The sequence below is a fragment of the Epargyreus clarus genome, unplaced genomic scaffold, assembly GCF_041222505.1.
Source record: "Epargyreus clarus isolate Ecla_fem2 unplaced genomic scaffold, WU_Ecla_fem_2.2 ptg000034l, whole genome shotgun sequence".
Lineage (NCBI taxonomy): Eukaryota > Metazoa > Arthropoda > Insecta > Lepidoptera > Hesperiidae > Epargyreus > Epargyreus clarus.
The window spans coordinates 2,496,655-2,523,342 of record NW_027332239.1 but is presented as its reverse complement, the minus strand read 5'-3'; the positions used below and the strand labels follow the sequence as shown (position 1 = coordinate 2,523,342).

At 38.0% G+C, this 26,688-nt stretch overlaps 1 protein-coding gene across 1 annotated transcript in view; it reads right to left on the bottom strand.

Annotated features, from left to right (window-relative positions):
• The window catches only part of LOC140756054 (tRNA dimethylallyltransferase), a 301,945-nt gene that overhangs the window by 42,202 nt on the left and 233,055 nt on the right, over positions 1 to 26,688 (bottom strand). Inside the window, exon 4 of the mRNA XM_073091447.1 lies at positions 10,250 to 10,373. Within this exon, the coding sequence (XP_072947548.1) occupies positions 10,250 to 10,373 (124 nt within the window). The remainder of the gene's footprint in view (positions 1 to 10,249; positions 10,374 to 26,688) is intronic.

The following is a 26,688-nucleotide window of genomic DNA, read 5'->3' as shown; positions in this document are numbered from 1 at the left end:
AAATAAAGGAACAGCATCAATTTCGCACTGAAGAGCCATTTGAAAAATTACCCTGTATATTATCCAAGTAATAAATAGCGAGCGAGCAGTCACATTCTGCTGTATATATTATAATTTATAATATATTAATAAAACTTTTACAGCCAGTGATAAATCCACAGGAAAGCTTAATTACACAACGAAACAGCCTGACATTCCACGTCAAATGTGATATTTTTTATTCCAAATTCAAATACATTTCCGTTCAAACAATTAAAAGATTCCGGTGGTTTCTTTGCTTTGTCTCTATAATTAAATACCTTGTGTTTTAGTGTGTGTTGTTAGTGTTGTTAGTGTGCATGTGTGCGTGTGTGAAATTGTTTGGGAACAGGTGTAGTGGTGAATTAGTTTCTTTTTGTCCAATGGCATTGTTAGGTTTGATGACGGCTGTAAATTTTAGTTGTCGCTCCTTGATGAAATCTTGTTAGGTTTTTATTGGCTAACGAACTTCCTCGCGATGCCACCCTCACGAACACTGGTGTATGCTTTTACGATTTGAACGCGGGAACTTTATATTTTCTGCATAAAAACAAGTTCTTACACTAAGCCCTGTAAATATCCATTATTATCGTGAACATCAGTTTAGTCGTTACGTATATTTCGTTCATTCAGATAAACAAATATTTCAAGAAGGGTGTACATTTATATACCAATATTATATCAGAAATCTCACAATGCAATGAAATAGGTTATCAATGATGTGAGAATCAAAGGTGGTAGAACCAGTATAAAGCTCAATTGCAAAGTTCCCGCCGGGCGCCGCCACACCTATTTCTAACTAGAATCTGTTTTGAGTTTCGCTAGAAGCATATGTATGCAGGCTGACTCACATATGAGCCGACCAGTTTACTCCTAGTAAGTGGCAACGTAGCTTTAATCGGTTTCAGGTACTACAAGGTACTGTACCCTTACCATGATTTTTCAAGACATCCCACAATTTTACGTTACGTTTACTCAATCCATTATTCTGTTCCGTTTGCTTCAGTAGACTGAGTAAACGTAACAATAAGTAAGTGCTCAAATCTTTTTGTCTGCCTCACATGTTCGCAAAAAAGAGAAACAAAACATAAAGCGGCATTTTGTCAATTTAGACATTTAATGTTACGTTACTGACACTATAGTTCTGATACAATCCGCTAGGAGCGCTGATTTGAATTTGTATGGGCAAATACGTAAACAAATACCAAAACAGTCATATTTATGAAAACATAAAAATTCATGGTAAGGGTACTGGTTGTACATATCCATGGGCGGCAGAGTCTACTTGCCATTGGGTGGACTGCATGCTCGTTTGCTACTTCAATGTTACTAAAAATCTTTCCATAAGATATAGTTTTATTTTATTTTTTGTATTTATTACATATATAACAATAAAAAGTTTTGTATCGTATTGTAAACTCATTTTCAGAGGGAACATTAAAGGGTCATTAATAATGTAAGCTGATCATACCAATTACTTACTCCGAGATGAGACAGTAACGGGTTACTAATGATAATGTAAATTAACAATACCACCCTTAGCAGAACAAAATGCACGACAATAGGGTTATTCCGGAGTTTTTTACACAAATTACTGTAATTATGTATACAATGTACACGAACAATATTTGCAAATGTTGCGTTTGCGAATTGACAGAAAACCGCCGACGGTCAACCGTTTCGAATTCCTTCGACCTAGAACCCTAACGCTAACAAGACCCTTGTTTTATAAGCAGCGAGTAGCGAGAAGCGAGCAAATTGGGCTTGTCATACACGTAATTTTATTTTTTCGCTTCATATTTGTAAGTTATTTTTAAGCTTTTTTAGGTATAGCTGTAATAATCGTGGCTTCTATCGTTACTATTCAATCTTAACTCATTTGTAAATGATGAATAATGATGATGATCAGACATATAACAGCATGATAACTGTCGATTTCTATTTAATATTAGATACACTGTATTTTACTTAAATAATGCTTAAGTTTATATATGATCATTACGCCATTAGCCTAAACTTATACAAAAATAATTCCACGTAAGCATCACCCTGTATAATAGCGTAAGATAGTTTTGTGTCACAATTGTCAATCACTGCGATAGATCCTCGTGTGCGAAAGCCCTTATTGAAATACTCCAACGCACTCCAGTACCCATACCAGGAGTTTTTACGTTTCGACAAATATGACTGTTTTGGTAACTGTTTATGTATGGGCCAATACGATTTCCTAGTTCTGACACAATCCGCTAGGGGCGCTGATTGGAATTTGTATGGGCAAATACGTAAACAAATACCAAAACAGTCATATTTGTCGAAACGTAAAAACTCTTGGTAAGGGTACAGGTCACAGTGAAACAGACGAGTAAACGACCTACCATAATACGTACCGGATTATTATAGTTGCCATGTTCGGAAGATAAGGCAAAAAAAAGTAGGCAGGTGTGACGCGTACCCCACTACACAGGGTGTTTATAAAATTAAAAGGCAATTCGTTCAGCCAATTACATTTTTAATTGGGACATAAATCGATCTTGACAGCAGCCTGTATACTGTATTGAGATAAATTTGCATTTTATCACTGTTTAATAGCAAGATAGGCATGGGGTGGATAATAGTGATGTATTACGAGCAATTTTTCACGAGAGTACCGACGTGGCATCAATCATTTATGAACAGAAATTATGTTTTTTTCACAATCTACCTTATAACTCCTCGTACATAATTAAACGGTTTAAGGCTAGCGGTCAGAAAAAAACAGACATTGGTACAAAGTCACAATCGTTCTTATATTTGTACTAGTTTAAAAGATATTAAATTGACGTTATAGCTAGGTACTGACATAGAAGAACACTGCTTGTGAACTAAATAGCTTCAACATATCAGTTACATTTTGAAAGTACAATACAATTTAAAAGTACGAAAGGCAAATTATCCTGTGAATTTTTCTTAAAATTATAATGGAAAAAACATATATGTTGTTATTATTATTACTATTTTCATTCCATGGTTTTAACGACTAGACAGATAAATAGAAAGAAGTAGGAAAATAGTTGCGGATAAAAACTGAGTACTAGACCGAATGTGCATTTTAATGTAAATTTTCCGTTCTACTTAGTGGCGATAAGTGCCCGCTGCGTTCAATAATATTTTTATTATAAAAACTAAGAAAAACAACACCATGTATAAAAACGGGCGCGGACAACAACAGGTGGTGGACGAAGGCTGCGCGTGCCCGGAGTGGCCGGGACGCTCTCTCCTCAGGTTAGTTTCATATGTCTCTATGTTTATGTGGGGCTAGCTGACCCGGCAAACTGTGTACCGCCTCAAAATCTACTTATGAAATATATTTCATATAAAATATAGCCTATGTTACTCGTAGATAATGTAGCTTTCGAATGGTGAAAGATTTTTTAAAATCGGTCCAGTAGTTTTTGAGCCTGTTCATTACAACCAAACAAACAATGTTTTCCTCTTTATAGTATTAGTGTAGATAAAAACCCTAGATGCTAAGACAATTTATGTAATCTGTGCTTATGGGAAGAGGAAGGGATAGGAACTATGATTGGTCGGTCTTGCGCTGAGACGGTTAGGATAAGACGGAAGAAAATTGTTACTTAGTTAGGAGTGATTTTGGAAAATAAAATTAAAGTTGATTTTTGTGCAAGTAACGAAGGGTTTAATTTTATCTTCAATTCCCACATTTATGTATTTTATAAATTGTGTGTGGGGATCAGACGTCTGAATGTCATATAGTTAAAAAATAAAGGTAGTGGTGTGAGTTTAAATTATAACTTGTCGTATGAATTTTGGATACTTAGGCTGAGACTCTTCAATTAAATGTTTCTGATTTTAAAAATTATGCGCTTAGTAGAAATTAATTATCTCATCTCATCATCACCATCACGTGAGAAAACATCGGTAGGAAACCTTTTTGATAGATTGCGAATAGTGCCAATTTACATTAGGCTTATGACGAAAATATATCTTTTGAGTATCTGGTGTAAGATTAGAAAGTCATTACTGCAATTATGTTGAAAATTAACATATTTTAAAGTAATAAGTTAAAAGGTCAAAATCTGAATAAAATGAATAAAACGTTTTCATTTATTTTAAATAAAACGATCCTTAAATATTAATAAAAAACGATGTAGAGATAAACATAAAAAATCTTTACTCACGTGAACCATGAAAAAATTAAATATATCCACTTAAGTTATTATGAAGTTAATTAAATTAAAAAAAAATGTTAGCTAAGTTTTTCTATTATGAAAATATATGAGAGGGTATGTATTTTTCTCAAGATTTACTATTTTTTAGCACGATAAATCACCCTGTACGCCGGAAAACAATTAAATTAAATTACCGTATTATTTAAGTCTTAATTAGAGTTCATATAAAATATTATACATACGTAATAGATGTTTTAAAATATGTGTAAAGCCAGTAAAATTAATTTGCATGCTTTATAATTTTATCTATGTTTATTCTGTGGTAATAAATTTAAAGTCAATTTGCATATTTTTTAAGAGCGGGTTCCTCTTGCCTAAATTCTGTTGCCATAGCTTCAGGATATAAAATATTAGACTATATTAAAATACATAGACTTTTAATTGTTTATATACCTAATATGTCTATAAAAATATACAATCAAAAAAGCAAATTAATTGTTTGCAGTAACACAAACACAAGCAATGGCATATATATTAAATATAAGGAATTCGCAACACGTTTTTATTTATTTATTCTGCGTCCTATTCTGCGACTTCAGGAATAAGTCCAGAAATTTTGCATAACTGTCTCCATGCTACGTTTTATTGACTGACCGTTACCAACACACAAAGCCAACACACAAAAGCGAAGCCTATAGCTAACCGCACCCCATTACGAGTATAACGAGGTTCCATCATTTGATTCGTCCTGATAGACACAACATCTTCATTATACGAAACAAAAGCAGGTGAAGCGACAAATCAAATTAATCTTGGTAATTCTGTAATCTGACTTTCAATTTACGATCATCTATTAAGGGGCCTATGAAAAAAGGTTTACCGGTGGTTTTTTACGAGGAGTTGTGGAGCAGGTGCGCGCGTGCGGTGCTCGTTGTAGGGCCGTCGATCCTTGCGGGTATTTAGTGGCCTACCATATATAATATAGGAGTAGCAGACAAGTATGCAGTCCACCTGATGGTAAGTGGCTACTGCCACCCTTAGATATCTGTAGCCATATGATTATATTCTTATATGAGGTAGGCCACAGAGACGCCGTTACACCTGAGGACTAAGCTAGAATGACTCGGAAAAGTATGTTTTCCTTACCACACACTTCAAACCAGAACACAGCAGCGCTTAACACTGCTGTTATTAGGTAGAAATAGGTGTGGCGGTGGTGCCGCCGAAGTCGTAGGGAAGAAAACGTATACAATGGTTTGCAATAGGTGACAAAAAGGTGGTCGATTGGGCAAGGTCAATGACCCAAAAGAACCCAATAGATAGAATATTTTTCTATCTTTAGGACATATTTCAATGAGAATTACTAATATTGTGATGCTCGATGGAGCAGGTACAAACCTTAGACAAAGAATGTTTTTTTTGTTAATAAATTAATTTTGGAATATATTTTTTTGTTTCAAAATCATTTCGGTGCCTAGCCTGGGGCTAATACAATATAAGTTCTTGAAAACATCCTGCGATTCCATTGGACAACGAAGTCAAGTCGAAACAAGAGATAGAGCTCTTGACAAACGGACAGACGGACAGACAGCAGAGTCTTGAGCAGAACCTACTACGGTTTCAGTTTTTACCGTGGTTTTTTTTATGTAAAATAATTCACACAGATGCGAGCAGCACTACCGCCAAAGGAGTTTCACTTGTGTTTATAAAAGGTCATTTTTTTCAAACAACTTAGTGCAGTACTAACAGCTACAACCGAAGTGCCTGCATTACTTGCAGTAGGAATAGTGATATGGTCAATTAATGGTAATGACCACTTCAATTAGCGTTGCAGCTTTGCATTGACCACCCGCGTTAACATTTATGCGTTTTGCTCAACAATTACACATTTCAACGACATCTATAAACTACGACCCCAACGAGTATTTAAATTGAAAGAAAAAAACAAAGTCCCATCACGAAAACGAAGCCTAAGCGCAAACGATGAGCCGCTAACGATAAAACTTTAATCCAAGCACCTGTAGCTAGGAAGGCCATACTATATATTTTTCTAGGACGCACCTAAAACTTTGTTTACAATAAAAAGAACAATAAAATTTCTTCATTTTTTCTTCTTATATTTCATGACAGACACATTTGAAATAAAATCTTTGGTTTTTCAAAATTTAATTTAGCTGTCGTAGCGGTCACCCGTGTCACAAGTGTGGGGTACTTACTAGTGCTACTTACATACTTACATTTGAACCTTCAGAGTCTCATTCCGTCCATTGATAACGAAATGTCTTACTAATAGTTCTAATTTTCTAGTTTTTGCTGTTTTTAAGTCTGCGAATATTAAGTAAAGATAGTTACCCTAAGCTAACCATACATATGTATAACAGGAATTGAATGCAAATAAAATGGCTAGAGCTAATCTAAGGTGTTCGCGGCTTCGGTAAGATATATTTTTTTTTTTTTTTTTTTATAATATAAGAGTAGCAGACGAGCATGCAGTCCACCTGATGGTAAGTGGCTACTGCCGCCCATGGACATCTGTAATGAACCCAGATAGGATTAGATATTCCTACCTGAGGTCGGCCACAGATGCGCCGCTACCCCTGAGGACTAAGCTGGAACGCCTCGGAAAAGTCTGTCTCCCTTACCACACCCTTCAAACCGGAACACAGCAGTGCTTAACACTGCTGTTATTAGGTAGAAATAGGTGTGCAAAGAAACTGCTCATTGAACATTGCATATTTATAATTGCAAAGGGAAAAAGTATAGGGACCAGGTGCTTACAATAGGTGCGTGCCTATGACTGCGACTTAATTAAGAATTTTTACAGCCCATGTTACGAAGTTACGATACTGTAAAAAACGTAAAATTTGACGCGCGAACTTATATACTAGTAGACTATTGTAAGAAAGCAAACAACAATTGTATGTTAAATAATAGCGTATTGAATTAAAATAAACATACTAAAATCTAAAAGACGTACAAATAATCTCTATTTTACAGTCAATTTCATTATGACGTTTTTGTGTGACGGTGTTTGTGTGTGTGTGTATAAAAACGACATTTTGTTTCACCCTTTGGTTTCAAATATATGGGACCTTTCCAACTTGTATATTTCCGGAAATAATTATGAAGAAAAATAGTTTCTTTTTCTCATTTGTGGTAAAGTGCATAGCGCTTAAGCGGCAAAGGAAACACACTTAATTTTATTTATTGTTACGATAAAGCAAACAACAAATCAACAATACACCGTTCTGACGTGTCGCACCTGGTTTTTCGAGTGTACGATGACACCAATTTATACCCATGCATCACTTGAGACAGCTCTAGGCAATTCATTATACACTAGCGTTTGTTAGCAGAATAATTCTAGTAGAATTGACAGCATAATGCGCTTTAGTGTTGCCCATTAACGGTGAGGACAGATTAACATCTTCAATGCACAGATGCTAAATATGTTTCTTTGTTACAAACCGAATGCCATATATGGTGTAGTTTTTCTAACTCAATTACGTATGTTGTTTAGTAGCACGCGGTTTCACCTGAGTGCATGTGGATTTTTTAATTTTTACGCTGAGTAGATAAAAAGTAGCTTACTGCATTTACGGTAAAATTTGCAAAAGGAGAGAAAGTTTTGCTACATTATGACTTTGTTTCATCACTGAACATAAGGTTAGGTAATTACCACAAGGTAAGAGACACTCACTTTTCCGAGGCATTCCAGCTTAGTGCTTAGAGTAGCGGCGCATCTGTGGCTGACCTGATTACAGATATACGTGCGGCTGTAGCTACTTACCATCAGGTGTACTGCATGCTCGCATGCTTGTCATACCTATATTGTAAAAAATATTTTAATTTCATTATAAATATACATAGACATACATACAAAGACATACATGTATTCATACATAGTTGCTTTCGTGTCAAAAAACTTCTAATGCTAATTGAACCGATGTCAATACGATCCAATGGTAATGTTGTTGATGTCCGCACGTCAGACGTGCCAACACCTTCCCTAGTTCTTGCATTGCGTCTGAAATAGTGCAAGTTTTTACTAATGCAGGGAAATAGTTTTGCAGGTGTTGGAAATATCTAATGATGTATAGCTAGTAAAAATACCCGCATACTAAAATAAAAGGGAATAACAATATTATGGTTATAGGTAGCTTTAAGTTATGTAACGTAGAGTATTGCTCCATATTCCTACTAAATCTATCCAAAATTTACCCAATAAAGTTCAGAATTTGATAACTTCTAGTTTACATAAATTGTCTAATGTCAATCTATGGTACGCAAAGCACTGGATAGATTAATTATTAATTATAAGCGTAATTCGCCTTTTGTAAAATACCTAATACCGATTTTTTAATGTATGCCACCGCAAGATCTCGAGCATTATTTTATTACTTATACCTATTAAAAGTATTTTTTTACAAACTCGCTTAGCTTTAATATAAATAAATTAATAATGGATTTATTTTTCGATCATAGTAACTTTTAAGTTTTATCGTAATTACTGTCCTTCTACTACCTACCACTAAACATAGTGCTGCAAAAATACAACAATTTTGAAAAAAGAAATACGTACAGGTGGTAATATATGTAAACAAATGCTAACAATTGTACGCTAAGCGTAATATTTTTATTTCAACATTGGAATTCACAATACGCGCATTTTTGCCGTGGCATCTGCAGGTATGAACTCTGCGCCAAACCTTCTGAATATTAAACCTTATTCTCTCGACAATACGGTTAAAAATTGCACACAGTTCTATCCAACATGCATCCTGTCCGAGCTGATGGTTTTAAATAAATTATCACGTTATTTTCAAAGCGATAGAGTTAAAAGTGTGTTGTTAATAGAAAGCGCAGATGCACCAACGCCACCTGTCAATCTGTGCGCGCAGGTGACTCGCTTTGTTTATATTTTTTTCCGCAAGATGGCCGCGTAATGGGGTTTTTTGACATTTAAAAGTCACTGATGACTCCGCTCGACTTCCTCTGATGTTGTGTGCTATCTGCATTATTTATACAATTGTTTTTGTTTACACTTGCTTATGGTATCGCTAAGTATAGTGTGCCATTCACCCTTACGTTAGCTTGCTAATAACAGGTGTAAGCGTGCCTTTATTTCGATTTTTTGTGGAATTTAAATAGCTAACGAGCTTATAGTCCTCGTGATGATACTGATGACCGCGCACATCTGTAATCAACCTTAAATAGGTGGTCCTATATGAGGTTGAGCAAATTAGTACCTTTGAGACGACTATTTCTAAATGCCTCTTATCTGAGAATTAAATAGCCTAAAGCTAACTTTTTTGAAATGTCTCAGATATGTACCTGGGATTCAACCCCAGACTATTAACGTCTAAGATTAAAATTGAACTACGATTAGAACTGCGAACTTTAAAACAGAAAACAGCAGCTTTACATTGCCCCCTGCTATTTACAAGATATAAATAGCAAAGGGTATGGCAGGCAGTGATAGTTTAGAGCTAGAAATGCGGGCTTTTGGTCCGGCAGTCCGAGATTCGAATCCCACGCAGGGCACGGGATAGAAATTAATTATCACTTACTATAACTGCCAAGGAAAACATCGAAAGGTAATCTACACGCCTGAGAGATTTAAAAAACCTCAGAGTATGAAGTGTACCTTTGCACTTGGCCATCGCTGTGGACTTAAACGGTAGATAATAATAATAACAGGTAGAAAGGTGGTAGAGCCCTTTGTGGTTCGGTGGCACCACCGCCATACCTATTTCTGTCTCATAACAGCAGCATTAAGTGCTGCTGTGTTCTGGTTTAAAGGGTGTGGTAAGGAAGACATACTTTTCCGAGGCGTTCCAGCTAAGTTCTCAGGGGTAGCGGCGCTGTGGCCGACCTCGGTAATCCTATCTGGGGTTGATTACATATGTCCATGGGCGACAGTAGCCAGTTACCATCAGGTGGGCTGCATGCTCGTCTGCTACTCCTATATAATAAAAAAAGACGAAAAAACTTTCCACTGAGAGTGCCTCGCAGTGGGACTGTAATGGATTGAGAGAGAGAGTATACAGCGCATATATTACCTGTTCACATTTCAGCCACAGGATGACGGTGGCGCCTGGCCTCCGCAGCTGTCCTTCGCTCAGCTTCTGCTCGTCCAGCACTTCGCTGTGACGTCGCCCGGTCTTCAACCATAACTCTATTGATCTGAAACAATCATAGGATACGTTAAAAAAGATTCAAGCTGCTGTTAATGTGAGTAGTTGCACCATGGATCATGACACTGATGTACTGAGGTCCTGTGTTCGTTCCCCGGTCAAGCAGGCATCGAAATCTTGAAACGATGACACTTTCGTTCTTGTTTCTTATAATATATGTCTCAACTATGTCAGTATGAGTATGTAACATATTAAAGTTTTTAGTATTTTTGTAATAATTCGTGTTCTTCAGTTATATTTGTGCGGGACGACGCGAACAGCTGACTCAAGATTCGACGTAATTATAAGTTTGAAATTGTTTACTTAATTTATAGTTAATAATAGTTCATAAGTTGTAATAAATAAAGACTTCATTATTCGTAACTTACGATCAGCTGATTAATATTGTATAGTTCAATGGCCGACGCTAAACAGCTGACTCCAACTCGATCAGCTGATCATAGCAGTAAGACGTAGTTACGTAAACAGCTGATAGTTTTTAATGTAATTTATTGATGTTTTTATTATGTTTGAATAGTGTTTTACTTATGTTTTATTGTTAATAGTATATAATAGGATTTAATAGAATAGGGAAAATAGATAATAGTTTAAGTTTGTAAATGTATTAAAATAAATATTTCGTAATAGTTTATAGGGCATAGGTATAGGTGTCAATTATAATAGGTTTTGCAATAGTTTGGGTTTTGATAGAAGTTTGAATAGAAATATGTAAATTCCTAAACAAACTAAATAGATTATTATTATTATTATTGTGAATCGTCGATTCAAGGCCACAGTTTGAACAGGTTCGTACAGGTCCGTACAGGTTTAGACATAGAATAACGGGAAATGGTTGTAATTGGCCAAAAGGCCTATATTCCTGCCTAGACCTGCTTCTAGTTGTGGTACTTGAGTCGGGGATATAAACAGGCCAGATTTTCAAATTTTCAGTCAGTACTGGCAACAGACCTATGGAACAAAGGAATAAATGGAACAAGAGTAAAACAAGGGATTTCAATTCTTCCAACCCAGCAATTATAGTAATGTGCCCCTGCACATTTAATGGTCCTTCGAGCCGGATATTGAAGAAATTGAAGAATAGTAAGTAATATTATCGTTCCAATTGTCATTTTTGTGTATTAGCAAGAAGAATGCCGATCACACGCTCCGTGGGAAAAGAACGCCGAGACTCGACGGAAACGAAGCCCTCCTCGTCTGACGCGACCACTGGGACCTCCGCTACGGGCACAACAACAGAAACGTCGGCCACGGGAACCACCGCGACCGACACTACTGGGGGAACCTCCGCTACAGACACGTCCGTCACGACGAAGGGTACAGTAGCGTCAGTGGCCACTGGCACCACGATGGCCAGGCCGGCTGCGACCATTTTCAAGAATCCCGTCGAGCTCACCGCCAGTACTGATTCACCGACAGTAATACAGAAGCCTTCAGAAGCACATAGTCAGCATGGTTCGCGCGCTCCGAGTCGACGCGCCGGATCCACGCGTTCAAGGTCAAAGGCTTACAAGGTAGCCAAGGCCAAAGAAGAACTCATACGTCTGCAAGTGGAACTTGCAACAGCACGCCTCGCCGTTATAGAAGCAGAAGACGACGATGACGACGTCTCCGAGTACTCAAAAACAGAAGCCGACACCAGGGTCGACGAATGGTTGGAACAGCAAGCGCAACCGAGGCTAGCCATAGCCGACGAGCCGCACCTACCTCTCCGCGAAATAGAAGCCATCACGGAAGAGACAAGGCCGGTTCAACAGAATAATAGTACAGCGCACCATACCCAACCAGATCCGCGAGTACATACAACGGCGGGAGCTCAAGCACCGGCGGGAGTCCACGCGCAGCCAGACTTCTCTCAACTTACGTCAGCGATAACACAGGCCATCAAAGCTAGCCAGCGGTCCTCAAAGTTTGTTGAATTACCGACTTTTAACGGTAATTATCAGGACTGGCTACCTTTTAGAGCAGCATATATGGAAACAGAAGAGTCTTTTTCAATAGTAGAAAATATTAATAGGTTAAGAAGACATCTAATAGGAAGAGCTAAGGAAGCAGTTGAAAGCTTATTGATCACCAACGCGCACCCATCCGATGTTATGAAGACCTTGGAAATGAGATTCGGTAGATCGGAGATGATAGCAATGGCCGAAATAGACACATTGAGAACACTGCCGCGCCTCTGCGAGTCGCCTAGGGATATTTGCGTGTTCTCTACTAAGGTTACAAACGCCGTGTCTACACTTCGGGCATTGAAATGCGTCTACTATCTCTACAATCCGGAGGTATCTAAGGTAATGGTGGACAAGCTTACTCCTACTTTACGTTACAGATATTACGACTTTGCTGCAACACAACCGAAAGAAGAGCCTGACTTATTGAAGTTTGAAAAATTTATGAAGAGAGAAGCTGAGCTGTGCGGACCCTATGCACTCCCCGAACAGATGGCACCGCCGATGTATAGTAATAGACGTCCTCAGAAGACACATACAGTATTAGAAAAGCAGTCTACAGTTATACAGAAATGCCCCGTATGTGAAGAAACAGGTCACATCGCGACGGACTGCAAACAGTTTAAAGAAGCAAACGAAAGCACAAGATGGGATATAGCAAAGAAGAAACGACTATGCTTTCGGTGTCTACGCTTCAGAAACAAGACTCACAACTGCCGAACGAAGCCGTGTGGTATTAATAGTTGTAAGTATTTCCATAACAGGTTACTACACTTCAACAGAACAGAAAAGGCAGAAACAGAAGATAGGTCAACAGAGGTCATCAACTCCGCGTGGACTACAGCCAGACCTACAAAGAAGCAAACTTATTTGAAGATAATCCCGGTGCAGGCAACAGGTCCCAAGAATACGGTCAACACTTACGCGTTATTGGACGATGGATCTACAGTTACGCTGATAGACGACAGCCTTGCCTACGAAATAGGGGCAAAGGGACCCATCGACCCATTACGTATAGAAGCAATCAACGAGTTGAAAACAGCTGAAACAAAGTCAAGAAGAGTTAGCATCACACTCAACGGGTTGAACAACCACACAGCAAGCATTCAAGCGAGAACTATCAAGAACCTGCACGTATCGCCGCAGGAAATAGCAAGACAACAGATTGAAGAATGTGAACACTTGCGAGATCTTAGCGACGTACTTTCCTATGAAGATGCGAAGCCTACCATACTCATCGGTCAAGACAACTGGCATCTCCTTCTAGCATCAAGAGTGAGAAGGGGAAAGAAGAACCAACCGGTAGCGTCTCTCACGCCACTTGGGTGGGTACTTCACGGAAGCCACAACCGAATTATTGGACGTACCGCTAACTTCGTGTCACACATTACAGAAGCGCCGCAGGAAGATAAGCTTGAAGATCTCATGAAGCATTACTTCGCAATGGACTCGCTATGCATCAACCCTAAGAAGCCACAGTCGGACCCTGAAGAGCAAGCCTTACGTATCTTAAAGAAAAATACAACCCAAACAGAAGAAGGAAGATACGAAACCGCTCTACTATGGAAAAGAGAAGAGGTCGACTTGCCTAACAACTACGACAACTCGTTGACACGTCTTATGCACATAGAAAAGAAGCTTGACCGTAATTCTCAATTAAAACAGAAGTATACAGAACAGATGGACGCGCTTATCAAGAAAGGATACGCCGAGCCTGCACCGAGGACGAAGACTCCCAATAGAACTTGGTATTTACCGCACTTCGCGGTAGTGAACCCAATGAAGCCAGATAAACTCCGAGTGGTACACGACGCCGCAGCGAAGACTAAGGGTGTCGCACTCAACGACTTGCTGTTGAAAGGTCCAGATCTACTGCAATCACTTCCAGGGGTCGTGATGAAGTTCCGACAGCATATGGTTGCAGTAACAGCTGACATTAAGGAAATGTTCATGCAAGTGAAGTTGAGAACAGAAGACAGAGACGCTCTTAGGTACCTGTGGCGAGGGAACCGTCGTGACGATCAACCACCCGAGGAGTATAGAATGACATCACTCATCTTCGGAGCTTCAAGTTCGCCGTCAACAGCAATATTCGTCAAGAACTTGAACGCTAAGAAGTATGAAGAGACCGAGCCAGAAGCAGCCTCCGCCATTATAGAGAAGCATTACGTCGACGACTACCTGGACAGCTTTAGAAGCCTCGAAGAAGCCATACGCATCACTTCAAGCGTGCGTGATATACATAGAAGAGCCTGCTTCGAGTTGAAACAATGGAAGTCCAACACGCCCGCGCTACTACGAGCACTAGGGGAACAGGAGTCGTCACAGGACATAGAACTCTATAAGGCGGGAGAGCAGCTGGAACGTGTGTTAGGAATCGTATGGAGACCGGATACAGACGAACTTACCTTCAACCTCAATTTAACGCGTGTGCCTCGTGAACTTATAGATGGGAAAACACCGACGAAGAGAGAAGCCCTACGTATAGTTATGTCGCTTTTTGATCCGTTAGGCTTTGCTTCACCAGTTACTATAAGAGCTAAGCAGATTTTACAGGAACTCTGGCGGCGTGGGACATCGTGGGACGAGAAAATAGAAGATCACATAGCGGAACAGTGGCGCGACTGGATGGTACATTTGAGAAGCCTCTCGAATATAGCAATACCAAGAAGATACCTACAGTACAGCGACGCTACATCCCTTCAGCTCCACGTGTTCACCGACGCCAGCGAGTCAGCCTACGCAGCGGTATTGTATTGGAGAGCAACGGCACCCAACGGCGACGTCAGCATATCACTAATTATGTCCAAGGCCAAGGTGGCACCTTTAAAGTTAACATCTATACCTAGTTTAGAGTTACAAGCTGCAGTGATGGGAACTCGCCTCGCCGACGCCGTCGTTAAAGAACATCAACGAAAGCCGGACTCAAGAACGTTCTGGACGGACAGCCGCACAGTACTCTCATGGATCAAGGCTGGTTCGCGCTCTTACAAGTCGTATGTGGCACATCGCATAGCGGCTATAGAAGAAGGTACAAAGGTAAGTGAGTGGCGCTGGGTGCCAACGAAGTCCAACGTGGCGGACGATGCCACAAGAAATGTCCCAATAGGGTTCAATAAGAACCACAGGTGGTATAGGGGACCGGACTTCCTACACGAGGATTCGAGCACCTGGCCAATAGAAAATTCTGCGTCGTATCCATCAGAACCTACAGGTGAAGAAAGAACACACAACATAGTAACAGAACGAGGTCTGAAGCTGGCTGAAGGTCTACCGGAGGTGTCTAGATTTTCAAATTGGGATAGATTACGTTTCACTACAGCAAGGGTTTTACAGTTTATACAGCTTTGCAGGACGTCTAAACAGCGGGTCAATTACAAGAGGACTAGACGAAACGCTCAAGCGGACCCCGACTGGCGACGTCAAAAGAAGACACCGATGGCTCCACAGGTAAAGCATAGAAAAATAGAACAAGCCAAGTGTTATATCTCCGTGCCCGCAGAACTCCTCCGAGAAGCAGAAGAGTTATTAATGCGTTCATCGCAAGAAAGTTCATTTCAGGTTGATATAGATAACATGAAACGTCAGAAGCCTATAGACAGAGATAGCCGATTACATCGTTTAAGTGTCAAGTATGAAAATGGTGCCCTGAGACTCCGAAGCCGCATCGAAGCAATAGAAGCCGTCACAAATGAGGTCAAGAACCCCATGGTGCTGGACGGTGACCATCCGACAGTCAAACTATGGATACACAGCATCCATAGACAGATGCATCACAGCGGAGTCGAGGCCACGGTAAACGAGTGTCGACAAAGGTATTGGGTTCTACGGTTACGTCCGGTGACGCGCACCATTATACGACAATGTCTCAGATGCCGCATGAAAACTCAAGCACCGCCGTACCCGAGAACCGGAGACCTACCATCGTGTCGCTTGGCACATCACAAGCGACCTTTCACATACACAGGAGTCGACTACTTCGGGCCGCTTACAGTAACAGTCGGGCGTACCAATCAGAAGAGGTATGTAGCTATCTTCACCTGTCTAACCACACGTGCTATTCATCTAGAAGTTACAGCATCGCTCACCACCGACTCTGCGGTGATGGCGCTCCGGCGGATGATGGCGCGCCGTGGACGTCCGGCGCAAATATGGTCGGACAACGGGACCAACCTGAGGGGCGCTGACAAGGAACTACGGCAGGCGATCGACGCAGCTACAGCGGAGGAGGCTGCTAAGAAGATCATCTCGTGGCGATTCATCCCACCTGGCGCGCCCTTCATGGGAGGCGCGTGGGAAAGGCTCGTGCGCTCCGTGAAAACTGCACTGCAAGCAACGCTTCACGAACGACATCCAGCAGAAGAAGTCCTCACGACGCTCCTGGCAGAGGTGGAATATACAGTGAACAGCCGACCTCTCACCCACGTGTCAGTGAGCGCCGAGGACCCAGAGGCGCTTACACCGAACCATTTCCTACTCGGCGGGAACGGAAGAGTATCGACCCCGGGAGAGTTCAACGACCGCGACACCATATGCAAAAACAGCTGGCGTGCCGCGCAGAGATTAACCGACATATTCTGGACAAGATGGCTTCGAGAGTACCTTCCTGAGCTTCAACACCGGCGGGAGCCCCACGGAAGAGGGGCAACAGTGAAGATCGGCGACTTAGTACAAATATTGGATAGTAACCTACCTAGGAACATATGGGTTCGAGGTCGGGTCATCGCAACATTTCCGGGTCCAGACAACATAGTAAGAACAGTCGACGTGGCAACCAAGGGAGGAGTTCTACGCCGGCCAGTGAGGAAGCTGGTAGTGCTGCCTATAGAAGACGTCGCCCCAGCACCGACAGAAGATGCAACACAGCTGCACGGCGGGAGAAATGTGCGGGACGACGCGAACAGCTGACTCAAGATTCGACGTAATTATAAGTTTGAAATTGTTTACTTAATTTATAGTTAATAATAGTTCATAAGTTGTAATAAATAAAGACTTCATTATTCGTAACTTACGATCAGCTGATTAATATTGTATAGTTCAATGGCCGACGCTAAACAGCTGACTCCAACTCGATCAGCTGATCATAGCAGTAAGACGTAGTTACGTAAACAGCTGATAGTTTTTAATGTAATTTATTGATGTTTTTATTATGTTTGAATAGTGTTTTACTTATGTTTTATTGTTAATAGTATATAATAGGATTTAATAGAATAGGGAAAATAGATAATAGTTTAAGTTTGTAAATGTATTAAAATAAATATTTCGTAATAGTTTATAGGGCATAGGTATAGGTGTCAATTATAATAGGTTTTGCAATAGTTTGGGTTTTGATAGAAGTTTGAATAGAAATATGTAAATTCCTAAACAAACTAAATAGATTATTATTATTATTATTGTGAATCGTCGATTCAAGGCCACAGTTTGAACAGGTTCGTACAGGTCCGTACAGGTTTAGACATAGAATAACGGGAAATGGTTGTAATTGGCCAAAAGGCCTATATTCCTGCCTAGACCTGCTTCTAGTTGTGGTACTTGAGTCGGGGATATAAACAGGCCAGATTTTCAAATTTTCAGTCAGTACTGGCAACAGACCTATGGAACAAAGGAATAAATGGAACAAGAGTAAAACAAGGGATTTCAATTCTTCCAACCCAGCAATTATAGTAATGTGCCCCTGCACAATATTTTTGCATTTTTATTTATATTTGGGTACTGTGTTACTTTGTGTTGGGTTGGGTTGATTTTAATAAATTATCTATCTAATGGTTTGGCTATCAAAAATCGAAATTTTACAATTCCTGCCTGCTTAGAAATTGTTGATATTTGGTATATTGGATTGGTTGTTGTAAAAATTGTGGTAAAGGTTGTGGTCATTTTTTTCAGAATGATTATCCATAACGGGTGTAGAAGTTTGTTAACATGTTTGTAGATGTGCACGAACCCTTAGGCAGTAGGTGTGCGCAAGATAGGATCTGTTGACAGTAGAACTGTCAGTTCCTACATTATTGTCTTGTTTTATCACTGCGTCTAGTGTCGTGTTACATCGTGATATAATCGCTGTAAAATCAGTAAAAAGGGAAGAAAAAAGAATCTGCGGCGACACGACATCCAGTACTTTAACTTGCCGTGCCTCGTTTGTGTTTGGCTAGTGTTGGCGACAGTTATAGCGGTAGTCATAGATAAATATAGATATCTCACCGCCTTGTAATTAAAGGAAGCCATTAGATGGTTTGTCAGCCGTTTAATGGCTGTCATGGTGTAATTTACGCGGAACAATGCCGACATGTGCAGTTAAGACGTGCAAAAGCACGAAAACGAAGAAAAAGTACGGAGAAATATCGTTTCATTCAACTACATTATTTAAATATTTTTCAACCACGAAAATAGATAACAGTGACAATTTCAATTGTCAAAACTGTTTACATTTTCTTGTTAGGAGTGAGTAATATGGCGCTAGTAGTGACTCGTCATTTAGAATAGTTTTATGTCGATAAGTTAAATTAAGAATATTTTAAGAATATGAATTGGAAGTATAAGGTGACAGCACCACATCTTTTTTTAACGTATTCTAAGTGAGGCAGAGACATTTACAGTCTTGTTAATGTTCGCAAAGTTTCAAAAAGGCTTCAATAAATCCGTTATTTTTGGTTTTACATATAAAACCAAATCAGCAGATAATTCAATTTGTGATTATAATTGTTTATACAAATTTTATATGCGACGATTAGTTTGCCTTAAGAGGGTGAAAAAAACATTTTTTAAGGTGGCGGCCGAGGGACAAGAGTTGTGACCCTACAAATAAGAATTAAGGGTTAAACTGACCCCTCCTTGACATCCAAATAATAAAATTGCGTCCTCTGTTAAATATGTAACATTTCAATGTGGACTAATTAGTCAAACTAAAAACGCACGCAACTAAGTACTAAACGGGCAATATGGCATAATTTCACTATGAAGCAAGGACTTACTTTCAACCCGAAGACATAAAGTTCGGTCCTCTATCTTTATAATGGCCACTTTAAAACTCATAAAAGCGAACTCTAAGTAAGCTGGATGGCGGGAGGCCGCTGTCCTCCTAGATTTTCACATTTGATATATTTCTTATAACTACAGTATCGCCAGTTGAAAAGTACAAAGACAAACATTACGAGTTAACCTATGCACTAATTACGCGCGAGTAAGCTACACACGATAATAAAAATTATTTCTCTACGCTTCCGGTAGTCTCCACAGCACGATTTTTAGACGCACAAAAAATTAAAAAAACACACAAACTTCCGCACAAAACAAAATTCTCACTAATTTTTTATCAAACATAAAATAAAAATAAATACAATTTTTAATATTATTATTTTGATTTACTTGTTTGAATGTCCCATCTATATCGATTCTAGAATCTTCTGTTTGGTCAGAAGATACTTTATTGTAATTTTATAAACCATACATGTACCTATAAGCAGTGGTAGCCTAGTGGTTAAGAAACTCGGCCTCTCGATCTAAAGGTCCTAGGTTAAAATCCCAGACCTCAGATTTTTCAAAAGTTATGTACGTATTAGGAATTAATAATCACTTAATCAGTGAAGGGGGAAACCTGCATACCTGAGAGATTTATAAAAAAAACCTCAAAGGTATGTGAAGTCTACCAATACGCACTTGGTTAGCGCGGTGAACTATGGCTAAACCTTCTCACTCTGAGAGGAGACCCGTGTCCAGTAGTGGTCATTGTCCCACGATGACGATGATGATGACATGTATGTCCTATATATTTTGTGCCGTTATCAGAGACAATCCTCGAAATTATTGATATAATAGTTAATATTTAAATAGTTGTTTACTCGTTATTGGTGAAACATGGGTCTTATAACAGCGGTGTAATCTTAGGCAGGCATAGTAGCGTCTCACGGAATTCTAATAAAATAATCGTAAAGTGCGTTCTTGAGACGCTTATACTTTGAGGACACTTACATTATTCGGTGGAGCTCATATTTCTGTGTTTATTATTTATCTATGACGTGCGGATCATTAGAGGCTAACATTATAACAAGCGAATCATATAATTAGGGTTCCGTACGCCAAAGCAAAAAAAACGGAACCTTTTTTATATCGCTCTTGTACCTGTCTGTCTATCACAACCGACTTAGAAAAAATACTCGTAGATTCGGTTGTATACCAACTATAATCTATTTTATTTCATTTTTTTTCATAAAATTGAAGTAACAAGGCAGCACGCAACTCACCTGTCATCTATAATCACCTCTATATACAAAGAATAAGGATTCTACCTAAAGCTGATAACGATGTGTTGCCACTCTTGTAGGTATGCGAGATATCCTATACACACTTTCCCTCCTTGTACCTTTTTTGTTTACGAGGGGGTACCTTCAAAAGGTACCCGACGACGTGGGAGCGACGCCGGGTTATGTGGGATTTTTACTGCACTAGAACCCCCCGGTGGCCGTTCTCAGCGCTTGGTGGAGAACTGCGGGATCTCCTATGGAACACAACCGGAGTCCTCCAAGCGCGATGCCCCGGTCGGGCTCTGTCCTGGGGGGAGCAGTTTACGCTCCTCCCGCACATCTGGTGTTTATGGCGGTATACGACTACACATACCGCCGTCCTTCCCTGGGTTACTTGCTGGACTGTTCGAGCTCCCACTCTTGCCGCCCGCAACCCAGGAAGTCCCCTTTTAGTCGTCCCTTACGACAGGCAGGGGATACCTTAGCCCTATTCTAGTCCCAGGACTACAGGGACAATACTACATATCCTATATACATTTTCCCCTTCACATACCTACAAAATCAGTATTAAATTTGCATTTACATACAAAATTTTATTAATGGTTAATTAAAATTGTAACTACGTCCACAGCCTTCCTATACATTCGCCATTCCCTATTAGAACCGTATAAAATATTCTTCATCTTATTACATATACTTCTGCAGCATCAATTCTCCATTTTCAGACATCCGGAGAAGACGGGCGACCCCTCAGGCTGACTTATTAAGCCCAAGTCTGTATTGAAAGTGCATTGTGTATGGACTATGGATATAGCAAGTTTTAATAGATGTTGGAGAATTTGCAGATAAAGTTTATAACAAAAATAAAAATATCAAAGTCTCAGTCTATAATTTTAAAAAGAATGGAACATTCGTATTGTTTTATTTATTTATTTATTAATATACTTATTGAGAAGATATCCAAAGATAGATATAGGTATACATATCGTTTTTCAGTCTATTTTTTAAGGGCTATCTATAAAATCGACTTGGATGAAACTTTCACACAACGATAGACATAGAAAAAAAGAAAGATTTGTAGCAATAGTTAATTTATTATTAATAGCTACTTGCTACTTTATGTCTTTCTGTTACGGTTTTTACCTCTCTGATAAGGAACCCTAAAATTGGCAATAACTACATACTTGATGCAAGAGGTGCGTCCATAATTACTAAAACTATAAACCTATTTTATGTGTTTACTTTAAATTAACACTATAATAAAACCGAGACAGACGGACATGCAATCCTGCGATCGTTCTAATTAAGTTGCCGTCTGTTTCGTAGTTAATTAAATATATTTTATTTGTTTATTTTGAACTTTATAAATGTCGTTAAATAAATAAAAAAAATAACAGTAAATTTAACATTATTAATTATTTTAATAATTCTGGTACATAAGTTCGGTTTCATTTAAGCAACTCGAAATTCAAGGAAGAAAACGCAATTTTTTTGTGAAATACTTGGAGCCGGTTGAAATATAATACTCTATTTCTGCCTTATAACGGCAGTTTTAAGCGTGTTTTGGTTTGAAGAGTATGAGTAAAGAAGACGAGACATTCCAAATTAGTCCTCCAGGGTATCGGCGCCTCTGTGTTCCACCTTGGGTATGAAGTCCTCTAATCTTATCTGAGATTGATTACAGATGTGTGTACATAATTTCATGACAATCGGTTATGTGGTTAAGACGTAAGAGTATAGCAAATAAACAAACAAATAAACAAAGCTACATTCGCATTTAATATATTAAGTAGTTAGGATAAGAGCTCATTCAAAAACATGTTCAATTTACCTGACATAGATAAATCATTGTACATGAAAAATAATATATTCAAAGATCATAAAATACCGTTATATTGATCTAGTAGCCAGTACCTTGATTGTGTTGTTTAAACAAAGGTGTATTGTCCATAAAAACTTAATTTATTGCTCCAACCGAACCCATTATACACGACAATAGTTGACCAAATACATATCCATTCAAATAATACTATGAATGAATCGCGCAAATCGGTTATAAATTATATGGACACTATTATGAATAACAATTATAGCCGACGAAGATACAATAATATGGTATCTATGTGGAAGAAATAGGGTTTAAAAACGTTATGTACCATAGAACCTTTAATAAATGATGGTTCACTCTGTAATCGAGTCACTAGTGATGTGAAAGTGAAGTCAAGGTTTATCTTTCTATCTTTAGGGATGTGTCGCATCGATAGCGAGTCGCGAATCGCTAATATACGAGTATTTTCTTCAATACGAACCGTTTCTTTTACGTTGTCATTTATCATTACTTTCCAAAATTTGATTAGTACAAGCGATGCTATACACGATGGTGGAATAATAAAAAGGTTTCCCTTTTTTTCAAAATTAATTTGTTCGATTCCCGGCTACTGAAATAAATATAAAAAATCTAATGATGTAGATAGTTTTCGTTTATCGTAGAATTATCTAAATCGGTCTCGTACTCCTTTCAGCATTTTGTGCTATTTCTTATTGTTTCGGATTTGGCCATGAAGGCCCTCTACCCTACCCTGAGAACAAAGCTGGAATGCCTCGGATAAGTATGTCTTCCTTCAAACCAGAATATAGCACTGCTTAATGCTGCTGTTTTTAAGCAGAAATATGTAGGTGTGGCGGTAGTGCCGCCGAAGTCGAACCACAAAGCGTTCTAGCCCCTTCAAAATGTTGATATATTTTTAAAGCTATCTCGCTTATCGCTCACCCTTCAACTATGAGACACATCATCGTATACACACTGCATTCCTTTCTTCTGTAGACCTGTGAGTTTGATTAGTGCTGTGACCGTGACTTTTAAAGAGCACGACTGAAAGTTGAGCCAGACTATAGGTGGTCCTTCGCTAATCTCTAATATCGTACAATTGTAACGGTCTCTGATATGCCTATTATGTGGCTGATGTATGGATACGTTACATGATAACGTTGTAAAGGTATGTTAGTTTTATGGTTGCCAACTCACCTACATATTTTTGGAGTTTACACCTTAAGAAACGATTTGAGTTATAAGGCCCGGTACGGAAATTTTATGAGGAGTAAAATCAAGTGTAACACGAAAAGTTGAGGCGTAACGTAGAAAGAGACAAACATATATATCTGTAGGATTGAACGTGTAAAAGAATGAGATGGAATATTATTACAATCATCATATCCTCTCAAAAAGGAAGTAGCGTTTTTAACCAAAATATGAATCAAGAGTGCTTTTATTAATTTAAAATACAGTAAGTTCAAATCCCATATGAAAGTAATTATTACAATAAAAATAATTAGCAATATATAAAACATTAAAACGTCATTAACTAATTTGTGTACATTTTTGCATAAATTAAGTTATAGGTTTGATCATTGATCACTGTGAAAGATATGAACATTGGCGCCATAATATGATTAACAATCTTTTATGAACGTTTTTAAAGAAGAGTAACATATAAAATCAGTAAGCAATTGAATAAGATATAATATTAGCAAAATAAGTTTTTAACATAAAGAGGCTTTTGTAAGTTACTGATATATTAATTTAACTTATAAAAATGGATGCATTATTGATCAGCATCATCTATCAACGATAAACGGGCAAAATCAAAACAGTATTATTTAATATTTATTACAGAATTATTGCTAATGAATTATGTTCAAAATAAGTTATATAAAATTAGCAATACGTTTTAAATGAATTCTAGAATTATAAAACATTCAGAAACAATCAAAATTACATATAATAACGTTTATTGAGTCTCATATAAATTGCATCCGTAAATTGCATCCGTAAATTGCAACAAGGATATTTTATAGATGGCAAAGAAATTATAATTATTAAGTTTTAAGTTATAAAACGTTTAACATTGTTTTAAATATAAATAATTATATTATATTAAAATTTACTTTAATATAAACAATTATATTAAGTTACCATTATAATATTTGGAACCAAAATACATACATTGATAAACTTGCAAACTTACAATTTATAAAACTTGCCACTAGATGGCGCTATTATACCCATGCGACCATATATACATCTATATACAACGTATATAAACAGCAACCTAACCATCAAGTTTTAATGTTTTGATTTTAAAGTTTTCTTGTACTTCTATGCAAAGATACGTGTATTTTTATGTACTATTAAACAAATCATCAAGTGATTAAAGTTGAAAAAATATTTGAAAATATGCAAGAAATTGATTTAGATGATAATGAAGAAGAATCCAAAAAACACATGGATGCGGTTAATTGGTAAGCTTATCGTTTACATTTATGAATAATATACATTTTAAATACGAACAGCTAGATCTTTTATTTAGTGTTTTTATTATTATTATTTTTAATCAATTGAATAAATATATTTTATATTTATATAATATTTTGTAATACTTATATTAAATTATTACGACCCATTTCTATTTTTGAAGTAATATAAATAATCCGAATAATTACAGATATATGTTTGTTTCTCTTATCATTTTAGCAGATGCGTTCATTTACCCTTTTTTTCTATTCGATATATATCATAATTATCGTTCGTAAGGAGTAAACTCCAATCGTGCGTCGTAGCTGACACACACACCCTTTTTTATTTTTTATTTATTTACTCTTTATTGACCATGTTAAAAACAGTGTGGTACAACAGGCGGACTTAATGCTAAATAGCATTTTCTCCCAGTCAACCTTAGGGATGTGCAGAAAAATTGAATGAGGCCATTAGTTCTTAGGAGTCACGACCCGTGATTAACTTCAGGTATAGGGTTGGTTACAGATGTCCATGAAGCTGCAGAAACCGCTTGCTATGCATCAGGTGTGTAAAAAGGCACTAACATGTGAAGATGATAGAACCCTTTGTGGTTCGACTCCGGTGGCACCACCGCCACACCTATTTCTGCCTATTAACTGCAGTGTTAAGCGCTGCTGTGTTCAAGTCTCAAGGTGGTAAGGGGGGCATACTTTTCCGAGGCGTTCCAGTTAACAATGGGACATAAAAAGGGCTGCAACTGGCAGACTTTGGGTGGATATGAATATAGATACTGCAGTCTTTCGAGTCTTTACTAAAGAACTAAATAATATTTAAAATAAATCCAGTTATAGTCGTCACAATTTAACAGGCCCATTTTGACACATGCCATCGCTAGGCTATAAGCATGTGACATACAAATCGATAACCAAAGAAACCAATTTTTATCACAAATCGATTACAACCACACATCGTATTGTATAAATTACTTAATATTTTGTACACAGAATATTTATTCTATATTTTTCTAAATCATCTAAATATTCAATAAAAAGGAGAAAAGAAAATAAATTCTAGTGTAATTTAAAAATTTAATCCTTTTTAGAAGATTAAATAAAGCATCGGTTGTAAACTGTATTTTTTTTTTCGTTTTATCATTCACTAAGAAACAAAGTTTTGATTATTTTATTGTTGTTATAATGAAAAAGGGATAAATAATTAGTTATTGCTAATTCTAAGTTTCGATTATTTGAAAGTTAATCGATTATAGTTTCTTCCGAATGCTTTGAAGCTGCAAGCTCTAACCGTCACGTGGTCGTAATTTCCCTACTAAAAAGTTAGTTTAAGACATTAATGACATTGGGATGGCATGTGTCAAAATGGGCCTATTAAATTGTGACGACTATAGAAGGTCTTATGAAAACGCAGGACTTCTTCAATTCTTCTAATAATATTGATGAGATATTAAAATTACTGTTTCGCTGAAGAACATTACTTTTTATTCTCTCTTTCTCTGAAGTATACTTGGTTTTAACTACATACCTATATACATTATTGCAGACACGTGCAAAAAGGCACTAACATGTACATAAAGCGATTCTTGTAACTAACTTAAAACCAATTACTGAACGAACTCAAAAAACTCAAATACCTACTATCTGCGATATCGTATTCAGTGACGTCACTCAATACCGCGTACTGGAGTTATCGGAAAGCGAATTATCTTGACAATTGGTACATAAGTTGTGCTTAACGAATTGCTTCCGTCGCTAATCGGTGGCGGGAAGACATGTGGTGTCGCCGATATCTCGACGAGGAACGTGTGCCGCT